We start from the raw sequence: 25,291 nt of genomic DNA, 5'->3' as shown, positions 1-25,291 counted from the left end.
TGCGTTCATGAGCTCAAGGCTATATTACTGTAATGCTCTACTGGGTGGTTGCCCTGCACGCTTAATAAACAATCTACAGCTGGTCCAAAACGCAGCAGCTCGAGTTCTTACCAGAACCAGGAAGTATGACCATATTAGTCCGATTCTGTCAAAACTGTACTGGCTCCCTATTAAACATTGTATACATTTTAAAATATTGCTGATTACTTACAAAGCACTAAATCGAGCTCTTAACACATTATAGTCCTTCACGTCTATTGCGATCAAAATTCCGGCCAGTTCCTAATACCTAGAATATGTAAATCGACTGCTGGCGGTAGATCCTTCTCCTATTTAGCACCAAAACTCTGGAACAGTCTTCCTACCATTGTCCGGGAAGCAGACACACTCTGTCAGTTCAAAGCCAGATTAAAAACACATCTCTTTGACCTAGCATTCACATAATACATTATAGACTTCTATAATTCAATGTTAGGCTGCATAGTTTAGGCCAGCCGGAACCGGGAACACTTCCCGTACTCGTTACATCATAAGAAGAATGGCGTCTATGCTAATATTAGTCTCTCTGTTTATCCGAGGTTTACCGCAGTCCGCCGGATCCAGGCCGTATCCAGATCTGATGAAGGACCAGCGCCTGGACACGACGACAATGCAGTCCTGAAGTGTCAACCAGTCCCTCCCTGTTTACTGAAGTCAGCCGGATCCCGGCCGGATCCAGATCAGATGGTGGACCTGCACCTTGACCTAACCATGACGCATCCTGAAGTGCCAGCCTCATGAGCCCTGTGAAGGCCTCATCGACATGACCAATCTGACCTCTGACCTCTGACGCTGCCTGGATCATAATCATACACTGTTCGCTCGTCGGCCAGAGGAGAACTGAGCGACTGAGTCTGGGTTCTCCCAAGGTTTTTTCTCCATTCTGTCACTGATGGAGTTTTGGTTGCCTTGGCTTTTGGTTTGCTTAGTTTTGGACATTTAATATTCAACAATATTATGGATCTGCCTTACTTAAGGTGGACGATGAAGCAATTTTCTTCTAGAAACAAACTTTGTTGTATTATTTTCATGTTATCAATGTGAAGCTGCTATGATACAATCTGTATTGTAAAAAGTGCTATATAAATAAAGGTGACTTGACTTGAATTAGACTTTTAAAAACGCTGGATTTTAAATATTCTGTTATGGCCTAAAAGAAGGTGGAACCTTTTTCTTCTAAAAAGTCGTAAATTACTTCATATTATTACTTCTATGTCTATATTGTTGCAGAAGTACATGTCAAATTACATAAAAATACCTCATAGTGGATTGGCCAATCAGCTCCATTGTTCATGAACTCACAGGCGCCTCCTGCAGGATGACTGAGGAACTGCACTCAATGAAGACACAAATAAGCATACAGGGATACAAAATACACTTGGTCACTTTTAGCCATCTATAGTGATAACCGTTTTACAATTTAAAACATTAATTTAATGGAGAGTGTCATTTTCTACCGTCTTTTTAAAGTATGTTAAATTAGTTGATGCTGAATGGAGAATGTAGTAAAATGAAAATTCACCTTTAAATATTAACTCAACAACATCAACATAATGTATTATAAAGACAAAACAGGAACACTCACCTGTAGCTCTGTGTCCATGAAAATACAAGTGGGGTCAAAACACTGATATGCTGTTTCAGATCTTCATAAACTCTCATTTTATTTTGTCACTGCTGTAAATGAGAAGGGCTTTCTAGTACAGTTTAAAGGTTTATAAATGTACATCCATACACACACACACACACACACACACACATACATAAACACATACACACACATAAACACACACATACACACAGACACATAAAACAGATACATACACATTCATACATACATAAACACATACACACACAAACACATACACACACATACATCAACACATTCATACACACAGACACACAAAACATACACATTCATACATGCATAAACACACACACACACACACACACACACATACATAAATACATTCACGCACATATACACATACATACAAATAATATTTTGTTTGCATCCACACAAATTTGCAGTTCACAAAACATCAGATTTTGTGCTTCAGGAATTTTGGGAGTGACATTTATCAGTGAACTGGATATTACAAATTACCTAATGTTCTAATCGCAAGCATTTCCTATGGCACATAAACATGAAACCTTTAAAACTAATAAACACTTGAACTTGTATATTATCTCTCTAACTAACATCTCTCAATGTCAGTGTTTCACAGGGGAAATGACATCACAGCCGAAGCGAGAGCTGAGCTCGGGTCAGAACCTCACTGTGGATTTGTGGGTAATCTGGGCGCTGATGCAGAACCTGCACAGAACAAACACTGATGACATCAGACACTTTCTGTGGAAGCTTGTTTCCACCACTGAATGAAAAATAAAAAAGGTAATTGTGACTTTATATCTCAGAATTGTTTGATATAAAGTCAGAATTGTGTGATATAAAGTCAGAATTGTGATATAAAGTCAGAATTGTGTGATATAAAGTTGCAATTGTGTGATATAAAGTCAGAATTGTGTGATATAAAGTCAGAATTGTGAGATATAAAGTTGCAATAGTGTGATATAAAGTCAAAATTGTGTGATATAAAGTCAGAATTGTGAGATATAAACTTGCAATTGTGTGATATAAAGTCAAAATTGTGTGATATAAAGTCAGAATTGTGAGATATAAACTTGCAATTGTGTGATATAAAGTCAAAATTGTGTGATATTAAGTCAGAATTGTGTGATATAAAGTTGCAATTGTGTGATATAAAGTCGCAATTGTGAGATATAAAGTTGCAATAGTGTGATATAAAGTCAAAATTGTGTGATATAAAGTCAGAATTGTGTGATATAAAGTTGCAATTGTGTGATATAAAGTCAGAATTGTGTGATATAAAGTTGCAATTGTGTGATATTAAGTCAGAATTGTGTGATATAAAGTTGCAATTGTGTGATATAAAGTCGCAATTGTGAGATATAAAGTTGCAATAGTGTGATATAAAGTCAAAATTGTGTGATATAAAGTCAGAATTGTGAGATATAAACTTGCAATTGTGTGATATAAAGTCAAAATTGTGTGATATAAAGTCAGAATTGTGAGATATAAACTTGCAATTGTGTGATATAAAGTCAAAATTGTGTGATATTAAGTCAGAATTGTGTGATATAAAGTTGCAATTGTGTGATATAAAGTCGCAATTGTGAGATATAAAGTTGCAATAGTGTGATATAAAGTCAAAATTGTGTGATATAAAGTCAGAATTGTGAGATATAAACTTGCAATTGTGTGATATAAAGTCAAAATTGTGTGATATAAAGTCAGAATTGTGAGATATAAACTTGCAATTGTGTGATATAAAGTTGCAATTCTGTGATATAAAGTCAGGAATGTGTGATATAAAGTTGCAATTGTGAGATATAAAGTTGCAATAGTGTGATATAAAGTCAAAATTGTGTGATATAAAGTCAGAATTATGTGATATAAAGTCAGAATTGTGTGATATAAGGTTGCAATTGTGTGATATAAAGTTGCAATTGTGTGATATAAAGTCAGAATTGTGTGATATAAGGTTGCAATTGTGTGATATACAGTTGCAATTGTGTGATATAAAGTCAGAATTGTGTGATATAAAGTCAGAATTGTGTGATATAAAGTCAGAATTGTGTGATATAAAGTCAGAATTGTGTGATATACAGTTGCAATTGTGTGATATAAAGTCAGAATTGTGTGATATAAAGTCAGAATTGTGTGATATAAAGAAGAATAGAATAGAATAGAATCGGGCATTTATATAGCGCTTTCATATGTACTACTGTACACCCAAAGCGCTTTACAATCATATCAGGGGTCTCTCCTCAACCACCACCAGTGTGCAGCATCCACTTGGATGATGCGACGGCAGCCACAGTACAACGGCGCCAGTGCGCTCACCACACACCAGCTATAGGCGGAGAGAGGAGAGAGAGTGATAGAGCCAATTCAATGTACGGGGATTATTAGGAGGATAAAGGATATTACGGGGATAAAGTCAGAATTGTGTGATATAAAGTTGCAATTGTGTGATATAAAGTCAGAATTGTGTGATATAAAGTCAGAATTGTGTGATATAAAGTTGCAATTGTGTGATATAAAGTTGCAATTGTGAGATATAGTTGCAATTGTGTAGTATAAAGTTGCAATTGTGTGATATACAGTTGCAATTGTGTGATATACAGTTGCAATTGTCAAGTCAAGTCAAGTCAAGTTTATTTATATAGCGCTTTTCACAACACAGGTTGTATCAAAGCAGCTTCACAGTAATAAATTAGAACAATACATCAATGTTTGTTTCTAGTGGAACGTCTACGTTCGGTAATGCTGATCAATAGTATCGTTGATTGATTAATTTAATTAAATATCCCCAAATATCCCCAACTGAGCAAGCCAAAGGCAACAGTGGCAAGGAACCGAAAAACTCCATCAGGTGACCTAATGGAGAAAAAAAAAACCTTGGGAGAACCCGGGCTCAGTCGGGGGCCAGTTCTCCTCTGGCGTTTATGAACTAGAGGTCGGATTTAACTGTAGGATTAAAAGTATTATATGAATGCCTGGCTGAAGAGATGCGTCTTTAATCTAGTTTTAAACTGGGAGAGCGAGTCTGAGCAACGACCAGTATCCGGAAGACTATTCCAGAGTTTTGGTGCTAAATGTGAAAATGCTCTCCCTCCTTTGGTGGATCTGGATATCCTAGGTATGACCAAAAGCCTCGAATTTAGTGACCTTAAAGAGCGCGGTGGATTATAGGGCGATAGAAGATCGGTTAAATAGACTGGAGCTAAGCCGTTTAGGGCTTTATAAGTCAGTAGCAATACCTTGTAATTAATACGGGACTTTATAGGTAACCAATGTAGGGATGATAGAATCGGTGTTATATGATCATATTTTCTTGATCTAGTTAGAACTCTAGCGGCGGCATTTTGGACTAACTGTAGCTTGTTTATTAAGGATGCAGGACAACCGGCTAATAACGCATTACAGTAATCTAGTCTCGAGGTCATGAATGCATGAACTAACTTTTCTGCGTCAGAAACTGATAGCATATTACGTAGCTTAGCAATGTTTCTAAGGTGGAAAAAGGCTGTTCTTGATTTTCAAAAGACAGGTTGCAGTCTAATATAACACCCAGGTCTTTTACTGTAGAGGATGAAGTAACAGGACATCCTACTATGTTAAAGTTGTATTGTGAGAGGTTTTGTGGGTGGTTTTTTGAACCGATAAGTAGTACCTCTGTCTTGTCTGGATTTAATAAAAGAAAATTATGCGTCATCCAATCTTTTATATCTTTAACACACTCTGTCAATTTGGATAATTTAGCGTTTTCATCTGGCCGTGATGAAATATAGATTTGAGTGTCATCAGCATAACAATGGAAACTAATTCCATGTTTCCTTATAATATTTCCAAGTGGTAGCATATATATTGAGAATAATAGAGGGCCTAACACAGATCCCTGCGGCACTCCATAGTTTACTGGAGTTATGATAGATTTTTCTCCATTTAAATAAACAAAATGGTAGCGGTCAGATAAATACGATCTAAACCAGCTTAATGCTTGTCCTTGAACACCAGTATAATTTTGTAGTCGATCTAAGAGTATTGTATGATCTATAGTATCGAACGCAGCACTAAGATCAAGTAAAACTAATATTGAGATACAGCCTTGGTCAGAAGCTAAAAGTAAATCATTTGTGATTTTAACGAGCGCAGTTTCAGTGCTATGATGCGGCCTGAACCCAGACTGAAACTTTTCATAGGTGTCATTTTCTTGTAAGAAAGAGCCCAGTTGAGCGGACACAACTTTTTCTAGTATTTTAGACATAAAAGGTAGATTTGAAATGGGTCTATAATTTACTAGATTATTCGGATCTAATTGTGGTTTCTTAATGAGAGGTTTTATAACTGCCAGTTTAAATGTTTTTGGAACATGACCTAAAGATAAAGACGAGTTAATAATATTGAGGAGAGGCTCTTCCACTACAGGTAACACTTCTTTCAATAGTTTAGTTGGTATGGGATCTAATAAACATGTTGTTGTTTTAGAGGAAATGATACATTTATTTAACTCTTTTTGTTCTATAGTTGTAAAGCACTGTAATTGTTCTTGCGGCGTGATAATTGAGGCTGAATTATAAGGCGCGATTGAGGATTGAACGTTTACAATTGTGGTTCTGATGTTTTCTATTTTCTCAGTGAAGAACTTCATGAAATCATTACTACTAAACTGTAATGGAATACTTTGTTCAGGAGACATCTGTTTATTTGTTAGTCTCGCCACGGTGTTAAATAAGAACTTAGGATTGTTATGGTTGTTTTCTATTAGTTTGCGTAGATGCTCAGCCCTGGCCGCTTTTAGGGCCTTTTTATAACGTGACATACTGTCTTCCCATGCGATTCTAAAGACCTCTAAGTTGGTTTGTTTCCATTTACGCTCTAAATTACGGGTTTCTCTCTTTAGAACACGCGTAGTACTGTTGTACCATGGTGCTTTACTTTTCTCTCTGACCTTTTTTAATCTAATGGGCGCAACAATATCCAATGATCCAGAGAGAATGGTGCTCATAGTGCTAGTTAATTCCTCAAGTTCATCTGTTTGTTTGGGTTCACTGAGCAGCTGAGACAGATCCGATAAGCTGTTTGAAAAATTATCTATGGTGGATGGAAGGATTGTTCTGCCTAATCGATAACGCGGCGCAGCATGATATATTACAGGAGTACGTAATATGCAAGTTACCATGTAATGGTCAGTGACATCGTCACTTTGTGGAATGATATCTATATCGGTTGGATCGGTTCCATGTGATATAATTAAATCGAGTGTATGATTAAATCGATGAGTCGGTCCGGTAATGTTTTGCTTGACCCCAAAGGAGTTTAATAAATCTGTAAACGCAGCCCCTAACGCATCATTTTGATTATCTACATGGATATTAAAGTCTCCAACAATTAATGCTTTATCGAAGTTAACTAATAGGTCTGAGAGAAAATCTGCAAACTCTTTTAGGAAATCAGCGTAAGGCCCAGGCGGTCTATATACGGTAGCCAAGGCTAGAGATAATAGGGAATTGTGTGATATAAAGTCAGAATTGTGTGATATAAAGTTGCAATTGTGTGATATAAAGTTGCAATTGTGAGATATAGTTGCAATTGTGTGATATAAAGTTGCAATTGTGTGAGTGTGATATAAAGTTGCAATTGTGTGATATAAAGTCAGAATTGTGTGATATAAAGTCAGAATTGTGTGATATAAAGTCAGAATTGTGTAATATAAAGTTGCAATTGTGTGATATAAAGTCAGAACTGCATGATATAAAGTCAGGATTATGTAATATTAAGTCTCAATTGTGAGAAATAAAGTCAGAATTGTGAGATATAAATTTGCAATTGTGAGATAAAAAATTGCAATTATCTTTTAAAATGTTTCATTCTGTGGCTGTAAATTGTGAGGTTTACAGACCTGCCGACACACATCAACAGCCCGCGTGTAATCCCTGCACTTCAGACAGTTGAAGGCCAGACGGAATCCTGCGGATGAGAAGTGCAACAGTTGTAAAGGCAGATTATGATGTTCATGCTCTTACTTTCACAGGAATAATAAAGTCCCACCGACTGCAGGATCGACTCTGTTGCTGTACTTCCAGGCCAGTTCATATTGCAGCGCTGCATCTCTGTATCTCTGCTCGTTCTCCATCATCACACCAAGATACTCGTACGCTTTACAACACGACTGGGTGAAAAATGTGTTATTTTAAGCTGAGAAAAGAATTACTAGCTCAAAATTGTTTTTTATTTTAGACTGACTTCTTTTTTTCTTTACCCCCCCCCCCCAGTTTTATAAGCACATTCTACATTCTTTACATCTTGATGTATATTTGCTGTCCAAACAATAACATTTCTCTATGATAATTCTTAGAGGGTTACAATTATTTCAGTACCTCAAATATTTTCCTGCACACATAAAATAAGCAACACAAATAATTTCTCCAAAATTATTATTATTTAAATATATATATTTTTTATTATAAACTATTTTATTATTATTTTTATTTATTACAAGTTATTATTATTATTATTATTATTATTATTATTAACTTTTATTTATATAATATAGCTAAATAACTCAATTCAATTATTTCTCTGTAAAATTATCATCTTATTATTATATAAACTTATAATATATAACTACTAATATTTACCATTTACTACTAATTATTTACTTTTAATTATATTTTTCTTTTTTACTATATTTATTTACTTCATATATATTGTATATATATATATATATATATATATATATTCATGTTATATAATATTACATTTATTTACTATGTTAATATTCCTTATTTACTAAAATGCATAGTTAGTCAATATAATTAATATTGACTGACTATGCATTTTTAAAAAGTACCATTTACTACTAATAATTTACTTTTAATTATATAAATTTCTTTTTTACTATATGTATTTATTTACTTCATATTTATTGTATATATTATCTTACATTTACTTCAATTTTATTTACTATATTAATATTCCTTATTTACTATTAATTATATTGACTAACTATGCATTTTTAAAAAGTATCTCAAAACACATTTGTTCACTAGGGCCTTGATTTATTTTATTTTATTATCTTATTTCTATTATGCATGTTTTTCTTTTCTGTGAATGCACACATGTATTTCTCTTCAGTAAAGCTTTTGTAAACAGTTTTAAAAAAGGTGCTTTATAAATAAAGCTTACTTACATATTTACTTGTATTCTCAGGCGTAATAAACACAAAAATGTTTTTAGAAATTGCAGATCTAAAACATTAGTATGGACAAATGTCTGTGTAAATTTCAAAACTGAAGTTGACATTAACATTTTGTGTGAATTTTTAAGATTCAAACAAAGAAGGTACAATCTAACATGAGCAAACACACACCTTATTATGTCGTATGCAGCTGTCCAGCAGTTTGTCCACGTGATTGTATTTTCCCATCTTTATGTACATGTCAGCCAAGAGCAGGCAGGCGTTCTCTAAGTGATCAGCGTTTGCATCGGTCCAGTCCATCCGGGTGAGGCGTTTGAGGAAGTTTCTGGCTCTGGGAATCTGTTTCAGCTGAAGGAAAGCTTGAGCCATCGCGAGCAAAGATGCCTCTAACATCAGCTGCAGATCAGGAGAGCATTTCATTCAGAACACACATTAAAACAGAAGTAATGGAAGTGCAACATGCCGTAAATGTGTGTGTGTGTGTACTAGTACAACTATCTTTGTGAGGACCAGTTTGAGTTTTAGACCAGTGGAGTGAGGACAGAGAGAGTAAAGTGAGGACATGTTGGATGGTCCTCAGTTTCTGAGAGCCTTTAAAGGCTGTTTGAGGGTCAAAACTTGGTTTTAGGGATAAGGTTATAATGAGGTTAAGGGTCGGTTTAGGGTCAGAGGTCGGGTTAGGCACTTAGTTGTGATGGGTTAGGTTAGGGTAAGCGGCTAGAGATTGCATTGTGTCAATGAATGTCCTCATAAAGATAGATGTACAAGAATGAGTGTGTGTGTGTGTGTGTGTGGGTGTGTCTGTGTGTGTGGTTGTGAGAGAGAGAGTGTATGAGTAAGTGAGAGAGTGTCTGAGTAAGTGAGTGAGTGTATATTTTACATAAATATATATATATTTTTTTCCTGTTTTCATCTTAATTTTAGTTCAATTGTTTTGAATTTTTTGTTTTTATCATTTTTATAAGTTACTGTTTTTTTTTTACATTTTATAGTTTTTTTATTCATTTTTATTTGAGCTTCAGTTTTAGTTAAATGATATTGAGAAATGTTGCTTTGGCAATAACTTTTTTCATATTTCATTGTAATATGCATGCTGATAATCAAGTTAATAGTGAGAATTGGACCTTAAACTAAAGTGATACCGTTTTAGTTTTAGTTAACTATAATAATCCTGTAAGAGGTCAATGATGTATAGGAATATTTCAGGATCATGAGACTTTAAAGATAATCACATTTTAAGACGTCTCAAGAAGAAGGTTAAAGTAATCTGCAACATCGATCAATGTACAAAATACATCCATAAATATAATATGCATAAAGATCATGATTAGTCCCTTCCTGAAAAGAAAAACAACACACATCAATGTCAGTGTTTTAGTCTCCAAATGTTAAAGCCTAAATGAAAGAGTTGTCTTGTGTGAAACCAGCCTGATATATAACTTTAAGAGACCTAGCAGTGACTTTAGCGTCTTACGTTGCTGGTCAGCGTGTCTGTGAGCTCCAGCACGGCTCTCTCCACATGTCTGTCCTCTTTACTGTAGATCCGACAGAGGTTGGACAGCAGCCGGAGTTTGTCCTGCTCAGATTTACAGCGCGGGCGAAACATCGACAGCAGATTTTGAGCTGTGCTCAGTCTCTTCTCATTCTCTGACACGCTGCAGGAGAAACAGACATGAAATCATCTGAACATCTGAAAACACAGACTTCATCGGTTCTTCTGACCTCAAGTGCTTTGGTCCTTCATCGAAAACATCCCTGTCAGGGTTCAGACAGATCTGGACCATCAGTTCTACGGCTGGTACTCCCCAGTCCGCGTCTCCTCGGGCCCGGTTCAGGTGCGTCAGGGCCTCGGTCACATGGTAGGTGTGCCTGAGGTCAACCATCACACCAACAGCCAATCACTCTCTCATAAAGACCACTGAGAATAAAGGCCCGTTCACATCTAGAACGATAACTATATTAGCATAGCCTACACACCAGCGGACGATATCGTTCTGTTTATTCTAAGCGCATGCTTCTGATTGGCTGTCAATGTTTTTATTGTTCATCAGCTACAACAACAACAAAAATCGTTCTGAAAGTGATTCCAACGATATCCATAACGTCTGTGCCGTTATTGTTGTAGCTGTGGTGTGAACTCTGCTATTCTTTATTACTGAGAAAGATTTTTAGATCTATATCTTTATTGTTCTCTTTATAGTTATCGTCCTTGGTGTGAACCGGGCTTAAGAATACTTTGAGGACACATTTAGAAATAATAATAAATGAAAGCACAGGCAATGAACTTTACATGAACATGAACTTTAGCAAATTACATTTTCTCTTTCTAAAAAAATTCAAAGGATGTTCGGATGAATCTCACAAAATCAGTGAAATGTATGTCATGTTCTACTATAAATAATGATATAGCACAAGGATAAAAAAAATTAGGAGAATTTTATTATATTTTTATGAACTTGATACACAAACAGGGTACATTGACTCTTTCTAAAAATTCTCAGAATGTAAAAGTCATATTTGACCTATAAATCAAATAAAAATATATAGATATTAAATGATATAGCACAATTTTTTTTTATTACCATTAAGATATTTTATATTTTATTTTCATGAACTTTGACAAATGACTCACAAACAAATTCAGTTTTCTAAAAAATTAATAGACTGTGACAAAAACAAAGATATAAATCATATTAAGTCATTTTATCTATAAATGTAATGGTAGGAATGAACGAATATGAATATGAATATGAATATATATATATATATTGTATATTATGTTTTGAATTATGTTTGAAGTTTTAATTCGAAATTCAATTTTTTGTGCAATTTTTTTGTAATTAAAAAAAGAATTACTGAAAAAAATGGTAATGATCCTTAAAAAATATTTTCAGCTTAATTTTTATTTTGAAATGTTTTTTTCTTAGTTTGAGGTGAATGGTTAAACTTCATGAGAAACAAACTTCTCTACCATCCTTAATCTTTTCAATAGACTATTGTGCACTGACCAGAAGTAAAACCCCTTGCAGTAATTAAAGCCCGGTTCCCTGACCGACAGCAGACAGAACTTTTCACACGCCTTAAAAACAGACTGGACGTCGTCTAGTTTCCCCATCCTGCGCAGAACGTGTAGAAACTTGGCCATGGCATGAAAGTTGTCTACCGTAATTGGAAACAGGCATGAAATATTTGAATGTAATATTTATGTTTGAGTCATGTCAGAAACACACCTGGGTTTCGCTCCATTATACAAGCATACATCTTGACTGCTTCCTCTTTTTGGTCCTTCCAAAATAATGTATCAGCCAACAGCTGAGGATAAACACACAGACACACAGTCAAACCAGAAATTATTCAGACACCAGATATCATTTTTTAGATATTTTTTTACTAGTGTGTGCAGGACACTATAGTTGATTGATTTAAGTGAGGAGAACAAAATAAAGTAAACTGTGACATATTATACCCAAAAATCCTTCATACAAGTAAAATGTACACAAATGTGGGACCAAAAATTATTCCAACACTTTGAGCTGATCATGTTCTGCTGAAATGTTTTTTCTTTAATTGCTAATGCTCTTTTTACACACAGACTGAACACAATGAAGCATTGCTTGGTGATTGGTTGAGCTAAACTGGTATTATCTAATTGTGTAGTTAAATTTAACAGCTGACAGATATTCAACATAATTCATGTGTGAGACAGTCTAACAGAAGGACGGACAAAACCAGTCAAATATCAACTCAGTTCTGCTCATATTTTATTACCATTTTCTAAACTATAGCGAATAAACTGTGATAATGTGAGAAATGTTGAAGGTGTCTGAATAAAATAAATACATTTGTTTTTTGAGATTTAATGGATAAATTAAATATACCATTGAGGCAGCGGTGTGGTTGTGGTTGAGCTGCAGGATCTTCATGCACAGTTCCTCACTATAGTCCAGTTTCTGATGATCATAGTGTAACTGAGCGAGATGAAAGATGATCTGCAGGCGGACAAAATCAAGCATGACAAAATGTGACATAATAAAACATTCCCTCCAAATCTCACGGCTACATTCACTGACTGACCTCTTCATTGTCCGGGCTGTGATTTAAAGCGTCTGTATAGTGTTGTTTGGCCATTTCCAGGTCGTGTCTGAGGGTAAACTCATGAGCCCAGTCACAACAGATGGACGATAACAACTTCCTCTCTTCCTCTAATTCTGCTGGATGCTCATTTGTAACACGGCAAACAACTTTTTGCTGGATATCATGTGCCTAACAGAAGAGCAAAAAGACACTTATATTTGTTTGCACATAAAAAACCTGCCTCAACAATGCTAACACGTTGCAATCCATTTGTTCTTCATGTCAGAAGTAGCACGTTTGCTTCAAGTACATCAGAAACTGAACAGGGCATCAGTTTATTCTCAGGAATTGGTGCGCCGCTGTAGACAGCTTCTCTGATTATAATGGGTTATATCTGCTTTTGTCGCGTCGTATCGTGCCGCTCGCGTATCAACACCGTTTTAAAGAGGAAAAGAATCGCTCCGACAGAAAACACTTGCCTGAAAACGTTTGTAGTCCGTTACTGACGTTATTTCTATGGCTGTGTCCAAAATCGCCTCTTATACCGTTAAATAAGGCACTATTTGAGGGAACATCCATTTGTAGTGGTGTCTGAAACCATAGTGGACGTTAACGAGTGCACTCATTCAATCCCATAATGCACCGCAATAACAAGTGCACAACCGATGTACGCTCAGCGGCTAGGGAATACCCATAATGCACTGTGAGAGTCGCGTGCCGAATGAATTCCTGTGTCTGACCAGAAGATGGCGTGCACGCCTAAATCAACGTTTAATTGATTATTTAATTGTCTAATTATGGTTTATACATACATTTTCATGACAGAGTTCAAGATAAATCTTTTCTTCTTACAACTGGAACTTCCAGTTTGCTAAGTTTCAAATAATTATTAAACAATAAGAACAAACGATTTCATTCACTCCCTCAAGTGAACTATATAGGATTTCAAACATAGCCTACGATTTAGCTGCGTCACCATGCTACACATTTGCATAATGCCCGCCTACTGGCTGCTTGCACGTTTTTATTTTGCTGCCGCTGAACAATCAAAAACAGACTGCACCAGCTTACCAATCAGAACAGACTGGGCTTTTCAGAAAGGCAAAGCAGGAACTTAGAGCGTTTCAGGCACAGGGTTGTAGCAGCAATGCACAATGTGTATTCTAGCAGACCCCGAAAACTTGTAAATAAACATAAGGGCACCAACCGTTGGATACAACTTTGAAAATACTCACAAACCTTTTGCACGACGTCCAGAGCGGACTCGTTCTTGGCGCGTTGCACTTTTACTAACACTCGTAAGACTTTTACATCATTCATCATTGTAGTCAATGCAGTATCTGCAAAAGCAGAGAGTAAAAAAATCAATCTGAGAACAATAATACCTGTTTCTCGAGGCATTCAGCCATGTTTATTTGAGATGTAATTACTAGGTTGATGTTCCAAGGCCTTCTCCAGGACCTGCTGAGCTTCCTCCAATCGTTTGAGTTTAAGAAGCAGTTCGGACAGCTCAATACTCAAACAACAGTCCAGTGCATCGGTCTTCAGAGCCGTCTCATAGTAGCTCACCGCCTGAAACATGAGAAACAAACCCTTCCTTTAACTGTTATCAGAGTAAATGTCCTCTGTAAACCTGTAGAAGCCACTTGCCTTGTGATATTCATGAGCCTTCACTAAAGCCTGGCCTATTTTCTTGGCTAATGTGTCTTCAGGAGCAATCTTCTCTACGTCTTGGTAGATCTTGACCGCTTCCTCTGGCTTTAAGAACAAGATATTTTTATAGTTCATAAATATTTTGTGAGATGTTCAGTACTGAGAAGCCAAATGAAAAACCAGAACATGAAATATATACCTGGTGAATGTTCATGAAGGCATCAGCCAGCAAGATGCTCGTATGAGGTCCTGGAAGCTGCTCACTGATTTCTCTGAAACATTTTTAGCTTAAGATGGCAAGTAAACTTCCACATGCTTTAGCAAAAACATACTTTTTTAAAGATACTAAAGAAGTTTTCTTACAGCTTTAGTGTGAAACTCGTGTCACCCATAATTTCAAAAGAAATAGTTAAGAGAAATATGATTTTTTTTTTTTTACATTGTGACATTATTTTCATAATTATGTTTATTTTACCCCAAATTCAAATTTCTGAATATTTTTATAAATTATCCTCAATAGTGATTCTCATTAGATTTGAATAGATATTTTTTTCCTCTAAATGCACTAACACTTTTGTGAATAAAAAAATATTTTTGTTAAGATATTTTTAATTAAACAGTAAAAATGACATAATCAGCATAAAACCAAAAAATAAAAGTAAAGTAAATATTTCATATTATTCATTTACAGCAGAAAAAGAAATATCACCTTTACAATATCTTATTATCATAAAAATAATTATATATATATATATATATATATATATATATATATATATATATATATATATATATATATATATATAATACAGGATCTGACACTGTGGCTAGTGGTTTTCCAAAGTTACTAGCCACTCAGCATTTTCACTTTAATAACATGGGGAAAAACTGTCATATAGATGTTTTTAATATTATTTTTAATATTATCTTCTCATAATTTGGCATCGGGTTAATTAGGCTGCTGTCACTTTAAGACGTGACACACAGATCCAATATACTGTAATACATGTGTTTTATTTCTCAACTAATTACGTTTACGTAAAACATAACTGACTGTGTTTACATGAATACTCGCCAAGACTGGCATTTTGACATTATTTTGTGTGTATTTGACTGTTTATGCGCAATAAGCAGCATCCACCCGCATCTGGCGGGTTGGCGAGTGTTAATGTCAAGCCCTTATTTTTTCTATATTCTATTTTAAAATTTTCTCTTACAATTTTGAGAAAATGACGTGGACATGACCTGTCACTCATAAACGATGTACGTAGAGTTCTCACCTGTAACATGCAATGTAAAGCTTCTTGTTTCTTTTCCTCTCCAGGTAAATGCGAGCCATCTTCTCGCGGGCTTGGATGTAGGTCGGTTCAGTAGGCAGAATGTTTTGCAGGATGGCCACAGCGGCGTCCACATCATCTCTCCCCAAAGCCAGATCCACATTAGCCAGCATGACACGCGTCTCCTCTGGTGTCCCTTTGAAGAGCAGAATGGCGTCTTGCAGAACTTTAGTGGCCTCGTGCTGAGGGAAGAGAACGTTTCACAGCATTCTTAAGACACAAGAGAGATCAGAAGGGGCTGGTTGGTTCAAATGTTTATTTACTCATTTTTGTGTATTCCTTTAGTCAGTGTTGGGGAAAGTTACTTTGTAAAGGTAATGCATTACAATATTATGTTACTCCCTTAAAAAGCAACTAGCAGCTGTGCTGCCATTCTGGATAACGAAAGAATCGGATGCAGGAGAAAAAAGTTTAACACTTCTCTACCAATAAAAACAAAAAATGTTTTGCTTATGATGTAACTGAATCAACAAAGGTCAGAAGCAAGTATATTGGTCAATAAACTGAGATTAAATGCATAAAAATGTATGTTTTATTTAACATAATTAGTTATTGGAGGTTTGCATAGTATTCTGATTCTGCATTTCACAGATTTTATTAATTTTGAGGAATATTGAATCTTTTTTTGTGCAAGTGAGATGAGTAAATGCTCATATTTAGTCTAGAGCTACAATAACCATCATGTTCACACACAATGCCTCTGCACTTTGATTTTTCTCAATATGAGGACAAGAGAGCTGTCAGTCAATAAATGGGAAAACAATGTAAACTGCGTTACTTATTTGAAAAAGTAACTCAGATATTTTGTTGTAAATTTTAAAATGCGTTACTTTACTAGTTACTTGAAAAAGTAATCTGATTGCATAACTCAAGCTACTTGTAATGAGTAACTCCCAACACTGCCTTTGGTGAAAGTGCAGACTGGACCTGTTGTCCGTTGAGTCTCAGGGCCTCTGTGAGCTCCAGGTACACAGACACCCGCTCACTGCTGGAGACTGAAGACTGCGGGCCCTCTGAGGGCCTGCGGACCCCTGCCATGTTCATTGTGATGTTCAGGCACTGAATAGCGTTCTTCAGGTCTCCAGACCTCAGCAGAGCACGAGATTTGAGCAGATTGAACTGGACTCGATCTCGAACCTGTAAAAGACAAATCACAGACATGAGCTCAAGATATAAACACACAAATACCTGAGGTCCAGTTACACTACCGTTCATAAAGAAATTCATACTTTTATCTAAAACCCTTTAAGACACGAGATTTCGCTAGGCGGCCATCTTTGAAACGCGCTCGGGCATGCAAGTGCAGCTCCTATCTCTTTGAATGGGGAAACATCAAATTCTCCAAAACTGTTCGCCAAGCTTATGATTGAATTTTATATTTGAAATCTCCAATGAAATCTGACAACAACTGTCTCATCCATTTTGTTTCTAAACGTTCGAATCATGACAGAAAACTACATTTTTCAGGCTGGAACAAGCTAATGCGCATGCGCAGTGGAAGTGTGCGTATGACTGTTTCTATAGGAACCAGGGCCGTGCACAGGGGGGTGGCCCGGTGGCTAGAGCCACTGCCCCTCTGCCCTCATCGACTGAGGTGCCCCTCTTCCCCACCCCCCACCGCTCCGCTCAAAGCATTTCGCTGATTCTGCTAATCCGCTCCAGGTTTTCCCGCTCGCTCCGCAGCATCACTCACAGTATACGACAGTTCACCAGTGCTAACAACTTGTACAACCAGGGCTGGACTGGCCATCGGACATACCGCACACTTTCCAGGTGGGCCGACGTGCTTTTTGGGCCGATACATCTCATACTCATACATTATTTTTCTTTTTCACGGCCCATAAAATTTGTACATCGGCGGCCCATTCGTTTTGTTTTGCTTAATTGGCGGTGCTGGGTTTGTGCCAGTGTATGCATCAGAAAAAGTCAGCGTTAGGTTTTTTTGTTCTGACAGACCAGTCCATGAAACACGTAGATCAAAGGCCCAAGTATAAAAATTGGTACAAAACTAATTATGAAAGTTTCCTTTATTGTTTTACAAAATATGGCTATTACTGTCATGTGATTAATATTATAACTATTATAGGTGTAATGTAAATAGACACTGTAACTAAAAGAGTTTTGAAATTTTCGTTTAAATTGCACATTGAATATGGGTTGGAGCTTTTAATTTTGAACTCTCAAAGTGCACCAGATTGATGAATTTAACATTAAAATGCACAAAATTTTCTTACGGGGGGGCATGTCCCCGAACCCCCCTAGAGGACCCGAGGTACACCCACCGCAGTTTTACCAAAAATCCTGTAAGAAACACTGGTATTGATGTGCCAGTGCAGCTTATTGCTTGTTTTAGGATTCATCGCTGTGTTAATAAATGTCAAATTTTTACTTATTTCATCTGTTAACTCTCACTCGTTCCTATACTCACTCATAACATGGCATTAGTAGTTTTAAGGAATTGGAGTTTATGATCATATATTGGGCCAGTCTGGACCAAAATGCCAGGGCCGATTTTTTTTTTTTCAGTCCAGCCCTGTACAACATATCCACGTTCTTAGAATTAGCTGCTTGTCTAATCAAATTATTGTACTCTTGATCAGATCTAATACAAATAACTACATTTTCTGTTGTTGGCACACTTTGTAGTGTGCCAACCCCCCCAAAAATAGTGCCCCTTTTTTGGTTTAGGCCACTGCCCCTTAAAATGTCTGTGCACGGCCCTGATAGGAACCAGAGCTTCTGACGGCAGCTGCACTGTGTTCACTTTACCAATCGGTGATTGGCTCTGATTTAGAAGGCGGGACTTATTCTGTTGCACTTTTCCCCATTCAAAACAATAGTAGAAACGCATCTTGTGTAATTCTATAGTCTTAGCTTTTATGCAGCAAGGACACATTATATTGAAGTCAAAAGTAACAGAAAAAAAAACCTTTAATTTGAAATCTAATGGTCAGAGAAATAGTAATAATAGTCATGAAAAACAAGCAATGCATGGATGGCAATGCTTTTAACAGAAGACTTAATCAATGGCTAAAAACAAAACAACAGTGCTCGCATGAATAACCCACTACTGAGATATTTTCTGATTATGATGCTTTTGCTTTATAACTTATGTATGTAAATCATTTTGAATGATCTGTAATCATATGGTATATTTTCTTTATCCTTTTTTAGTATTGTTATTATTACTTTTGTTATCAGTATTGTTATTGTATTTTCTTTCTAAAAGCCTCCCGTGGACAGGTGTTGAAAATTAGCATGTGAGCTAAATCCCCCAAGCAAATGTATATGGTTCGTCCAATGTAATTGTAATGTCCATGTCAAATAAAATAAAAACAAAGGGGGAAAAAGGCTTCTCCAAATACAGTGCATTTCACACAAGAAAAAGCAATGTACTTGTCTGAACAAAACGCTCCTCTTTCACCTGGAAGTTGATGCTGACTCCAGCCTCCAGGCAGCTCAGACACGAGCCGTGGTCACCAGCGTTCAGGTGCAGTCGGGCCTGCAGAAGGTGGATCTCCGGCGCGGTCGGCTCGCTCTCCATGCACAGGTTCAGAAGCTGCTGGGCTTTCCTCTGATCGCCTGCAGAGGCATTCTGGGAATGTTATCACTGCAGCGTTTATCATAACCTCAGGTGACGCATTTAAATGTCCCTCTATCTCGACACACTTGCCTAGAAGGAACTTGACGTAGGCCATATAATAACAGCTCGCTGACATGCCAGGAATGGCTTTGACGATCGTTTCTAAGATCATATTTGCGTGTTTGAGCCAAAATGGTGGAGTTTGTCCAGGAATGAGGAGAAAATCCTGTGAAATCACACACAAAAAATAAATAACTGACTAATTCCAGAAGTAAAAAATCCTCTTTTCTTACATTTGCATTCATGCATCTGGCAGATTCCTTTATCTAATGGGATTTACACTGCATTACATTTTTATCAGTTCTTGCATTCCCTGGTAATCGAACCCATGATCTTGATTTTGCTAATGAATTGATATAGGATAAAGTACCTGCTTGGACTCCAGGTGCATGCGCACTATTCGCAGGAGGAAATTGAGGTCGAGCATCTGCAGGTATTCGACACCATAATTTAAGCCACGGAGAGCAGAGAGATGAAGCTCTGTGGAGTCTTTCAGAAACTGTATCACCGTCTCCTCGTCTGCTTTCTGCTTCCTGGACAAAATGGCCTTCAGCAGAGCAACTTCCTGTTTAATCAAACATATGTGCATCACAGTTACACTACACTACTAAAGGCTTAATCAGGGTTAATTATTACCCATCTAAACATTTCTTGAATACGGTCTAATGCCCCTACTCAGCGTGTGTAATAAGAAGAGAGTCTGTTTATAGAAATTGTTATTTTTCAGCTTTTTACCGCCACGTTTCCAAGAGACTCCTGCACTTCGCAGAAGAACGCGAGCTGTTGGGCGGCTTCTTCAAGATGATCACTCATCAGCTGGCATCTGATCGTGCCTATGAAGATAAAAATATGTCAATGCATAGATTTATATGTCTATACTATAGCAACATTAGGAACTTAACAGATTTTAAATGAAGCCTGTTTTAGGACTAGTAAGATTTAACAACCTAATTTAAATGACAATTAAAAACATATTCCATCAAATCCACGTTACAAAACTCTCCTTCTTATTACTGTAATAATGAAAATAATCTGCCAACACAATAAGGTCCCATTAGTTAACATTAACAATGAGCAATACATTTGCTACAGTTTGTCAACAGTTAATAAAAATAAAATAGTTTATTGTTAGTTCACATCAGCTCAGTTTGACATTGCATTACAGTTTTGTACATGTTGCTGCCTGCATGTGACGATACTGTACCTACTAATGCGGATGTGCATTTGGGGTCTGTTTGCAGTGCTGCAGAGTAGCATTTATGTGCATCTTTATTCTTGTCTTGGAGACTGAGCAGATCGCCGAGCTCACAGAGGACATCAGACGCCGCTGGAGCTCGTGACGAAACCCGACGCACAAACACAGTCAACATCTGAAGGATCTCGGTGTTGTGTCCACACTGCAGTGGGGGAGAACGATTATGGAGCTTTCCAGAGACTATACTGTAATAATCAGGACGGATATTATTATTATTATTGTTGTTTTTACTATTGGTAAATCTGTTATACTTTACAGCTACTCTCTGGTTTATATTCTCTGGTTCATATGCTTCCATTCCCTCACTTACATACACTCACATTTACATACACACACACTGTGGGAATGATCAGAATTGACTTTTGTTGGCTGTAAGCAGAGGTGTAAAGTCCAGAGGTCAGAAAGTAAAAGTCCTGTCATATGTTTATTCCACCCATGAACTCAGCCAGTTGATTTCACTAATTAGTTAAATCTCCTGGCTGGAAAACTGTGCTAATTAGCAAATCCAGGTGATTGGAACAAAATACTGAGGAGGACTTTTACTTTCTGAACCTGGACTTTACAACTCTGGCTGTAAGTTTGTTTGTCCTGTTTATTTTGTATATTAGCACATGTATATAGTGCCACAATTTGTTTTTGCATAATTACAATAAAAATAAATAAATTATAATTAATAAATAAATAAATAATCAGGACGGATAGATTAGTCTCAAGCCAGTGAAACAAGCTCCAAATCATAAACTAATAGCTCTGAAACGACCCAAGGGCAAGAAGTATCATGGAAACAGACACTTGGGGATGTAAAAAAACCCCTGTGAGGACGGTGTGTGTTCAGTGCTAAAGTGTAATAAACAAGCCTGGTCTATTAACACATTAGCACTGACAGTGTATAAGCAGACGCACATGTTTAGTGATTATATTGAGAGTGATTCGCACCAGTCGGCTGATGGGTGCTGTGATCTCCAGATGCAGGCTGGGATTACCGGGCTCAGAGATCTCAGCTGCATTCATTAAAGCTTGAAGACGCTCTTTCACCTGAAATACACAGTGGAATAACATTTGTGGGTCATAGACTAATAGGAATGTCTGAGATAAAAGGAAAAGGAAGCTTAAAAAACTAAATTCATATGGTTTTCACATTCTTAGGGTACGTTTACACGACAGCGGTGTAATAAAAACGGAAGCGTTTCCCTTCACGTATAGACGACGACATTGTCAAAACGATCCCCGTTGTTCACACGGATCCGCAAAAACGGCTAAAAACGCTCTATTCTGCTGCCAGGCCAGTAGATGGCGATGTCACTTTGAAAAGAAACTGCACGCTTTTAAAGAACACGTTACACGCATGTGCATGACGTCACAGTTGTTACAAATTTGCATTTTTGTAGATTACACGGAGATGATAAAAAGTGTAAATGAACAGCCAAAACGCATAAAAGTTTTCTGTTTTTAGTTGAAAACTGAAAAAAATAATTTTTGTATTCATGTTGATTTACAGCATTTTTGAAAAAAGTTCATGCCTTTTTAAAGTCTCACCATTAATCTCACCTTTAATCACCAAAATGACATATTTAAAAGTTTTTTCCTTGAAAAAGATGTCTACACATCTTAAAATATCTTGACTGTAACTCGACTCCCTTGCCTGATTTAGTATGCGTGGTTCTATGAATATGCAAATGAGCCCCGCCTCCACTCACTCACTCACTCAGCTCAGAGATCCACTGGTTGACGATCACACGTTGATCTGATTGGTTACAAGGTAGTTTGTGACGTCAGAAACACCAGCGATTTCAAAGCGTGTTTTTGAGACTGTCTTTGGTTCACTGCAGTTTTAAGAAGGAAATACTCAGCAATGCTGTCGACTTATGAATTTACACATGGTTTGTCTTAAAGCTGATTAAAAACTCCACATAGACACATAAACAACATTTAAAAATTTGATTTTCACCACAGGGGGACTTTAAAATAAGTGCTTTCATGAGTATAGAGTGGTATAAACGATTTAATTCAGTTTTTAAATTACACTTATAAATTAAAAGAAACAGAATTACCATCTCCATATTTCCATCCTTAGCCGCAGCGATAACAGTCATCATTTGAAGAGCTTTCAGATCATGCCCGTCTCTCTCCAGAACTCTACACATTTCAAGCAAAGTCACTGAATATCATCTAAAACTACCTATTCAAATAAAAGCTCAGAGGAACAGTGAACACACACCTCCGGGCGACGTCCTCGGTTTGATCCCAGTCACGCAGAGACATGAACACCTTCATCTTCACGACGAGCGCCGGGCTGAAGTCTGGATGAGAGACTATGATCTGATTGGCAATGTCAAGAGCGCTCAGCTCATTCTGCTTCGCCATGAAGAACTCGATCTGCACGTCAAAGAAACAGTTTAAGTCCCTGTAAGATTCAAAATAGATCATCCGTTTGCTTGTAAAGACAGGTTTTACTTTTCCCATGAGTCCAAATAAATTTCCCGTGTCCTGAACCCCGCTGTCAAAGTAACGTATAGCCTGATGTCTGTTCTCTTCCGTGTCAGAGGTCAACACAATCCAGCCCTTGAGAATAAGCCCCTGGTAATAAAGAAAAACAAGTTGTGGTCTTGTGTTTAGTGCAAACCAGCAAGTTTGAATGCAATATTTCCAATTGCGCTCTCGCAATCCCCAATATAACAATCTATAACGTTTACTTAATCAATAAAGATTTCACAGCAAAAACACGTGAACCACAAGCTAAAGGTGGACGGCTTTAAATCTAGACATATAGCAGAGTGTGCGACAGCAAAGTTTTGATCATGTTGACATTTAAAAGGCCTTTGCGTATAAATCACAGTCTATGGTATAAATATGATACTGTAGACTGTTTAATATCTTTAAGTTAGTGATGCACGATATATCGGCCACCATATCGGTATCGGCCGATATATATTCATTTTTTATGTTATTGTTATCGGCCCGTTAAAAACACTTGTCCGATAAATAATGTATTATTTCCTTCAGCTGAGACACTTCAGATGATCACTGTTCAACATGATGGTTTTTAATTGCTTGAAATATGATTGGAATCACTTCAAAAAAGAAAAATACAGTTTAGTGCATGCAAGTCTGATATATCGACTACATAAAATTATAATGAGAACATTATAATTGTGTGCTTTTAATGGTGAGACTTGTTTTTGTAATCAGGCTCTCAAAAATTATATAAAAATTTGGCTTCCAATTTATCGGCCAATTTATCGGTTATCGGCTTTCAAATATTAAGAATTATCGGTATCAGCTAAAATGTTCATATCAGTGCATTTCTAATTTTAGTGTCGACTCCTCGTGTCCAAACATTCATTGATCGGCCAGAAAGCCGCACAAACCTCTGGTGACGTATCATTGAGCTTCAGCATCCTTTTGACGCATGTTCTGGCTTTGTGGTTCAGCTCGAGGATCCAGTAAAGCAGCGCTGCGTAATACAGCGCTCTGTCACCGGCTGTGGATCCAGACAGCTTCAGGTCGGAGTTCAGCTCATTCACAGCATCTCGATCTCATGTGGACACACAGAAAGACACACATTATCCCTGAATCAACGTTTCATTCAGTTCAGTGTATGTCCTGAGCCGCTGGGTCAGAGTTACCAATGGTTTCGCAACGTTTGTGTGCGCACATGAGAGCTACTGTTGAGCACAGAGACAGATGTGGATGATCTTTCAGCTGGACGAGCTCTCGCAAAGCCTCTTGAATGTGACCTGCAATGAATGTGCATGAGCCTTCATCATCATTATCATCATCAACAACATCACTATCAGCCATCATATAACATTATACTTTCATAATCATCAACAAATATCATAAATACAAAAATAAAATGGAAAATGGAAACACTTAAAAATAAAGGTTCTTTATAAACCTTATTCAGAGCAGCGCCATGATGACAGGTATGGCAACAGCCTCGCTTTCATTCCCGTTAGAAAGCAAAGATGGCGCTGCTGTGAATAAGGTCTACTATCGACGGTTTCATGAAGAACCTTTAACATCCATTAAACCCTTCCATTACAAAAGAGGGAGGTTCTTTAACGAGGAAAAAAAGGTTCTTTAGATTTTTAAAATGCTCTTCATACTAAGAAAAATGGTAATTTTAACTTCAGACTTTTTTGAGGAACTAAAACGGATCTTCAATGGTATCTCTCCCCTTTTGAAACCTTTATTTATAATAATACATAAATAAAGTCACACTTTAGCCTACCTTCCATCAGAGTTGCGAAAGCTTTGAAGAAACGAAGCACTGGATCATTATTATACAACTTTAAATTCTCCACAGCTGTATTTATGGCATGTCTGAAGCATTTCTCCCTCAAATAATATATAATTAACGGCTGTTGAAGCAAACATCGATCATTATAACAGTTTACTAAATGTAGGTTTCCATTCAAATATGATAAGACATGACTGAACATATGAAATCAAAACTTACCAAACACGTTTTATCGTTTTCTGACATATTTTTTTTCCC

General features: G+C 36.8%; 2 protein-coding genes across 2 annotated transcripts in view; both read right to left on the bottom strand.

The window, feature by feature from the left end:
* The window catches only part of cebp1 (CCAAT/enhancer binding protein (C/EBP) 1), a 6,851-nt gene extending 4,924 nt beyond the window's left edge, over positions 1-1,927 (bottom strand). The window contains exons 1-2 of the mRNA XM_081352976.1: positions 1,625-1,927; positions 1,298-1,369 (exon numbers count right to left, since the gene is read on the bottom strand). Of these exons, the coding sequence (XP_081209102.1) occupies positions 1,298-1,369; positions 1,625-1,642 (90 nt within the window). The 5' untranslated portion in view covers positions 1,643-1,927. The remainder of the gene's footprint in view (positions 1-1,297; positions 1,370-1,624) is intronic.
* A 315-nt stretch (positions 1,928-2,242) lies between these two features.
* ttc21a (tetratricopeptide repeat domain 21A) lies at positions 2,243-25,279 on the bottom strand (the record flags this gene model as incomplete). The annotated part of the gene is made up of 29 exons (XM_081352801.1): positions 2,243-2,356; positions 7,530-7,597; positions 7,679-7,799; positions 9,000-9,224; positions 10,303-10,483; positions 10,533-10,697; positions 11,837-11,987; positions 12,059-12,140; positions 12,707-12,817; positions 12,903-13,091; positions 14,142-14,242; positions 14,333-14,474; positions 14,553-14,660; positions 14,755-14,827; positions 15,836-16,074; positions 16,820-17,029; positions 19,317-19,474; positions 19,566-19,701; positions 19,906-20,100; positions 20,271-20,368; positions 20,740-20,932; positions 21,694-21,825; positions 22,842-22,926; positions 23,009-23,166; positions 23,245-23,367; positions 24,159-24,325; positions 24,417-24,527; positions 25,025-25,154; positions 25,253-25,279. The coding sequence occupies 29 exons, from the start codon at positions 25,277-25,279 to the stop codon at positions 2,279-2,281; spliced, it is 3,957 nt and encodes a 1,318-aa protein (XP_081208927.1). The 3' UTR covers positions 2,243-2,278.
* Between the last annotated feature and the right edge of the window lie 12 nt (positions 25,280-25,291).

The sequence above is a fragment of the Scardinius erythrophthalmus genome (genome assembly GCF_964197995.2).
Source record: "Scardinius erythrophthalmus genome assembly, chromosome: 22".
Lineage (NCBI taxonomy): Eukaryota > Metazoa > Chordata > Actinopteri > Cypriniformes > Leuciscidae > Scardinius > Scardinius erythrophthalmus.
The sequence above is the reverse complement of the archived record's forward strand: the minus strand, read 5'-3'. Positions and strand labels throughout refer to the sequence as shown.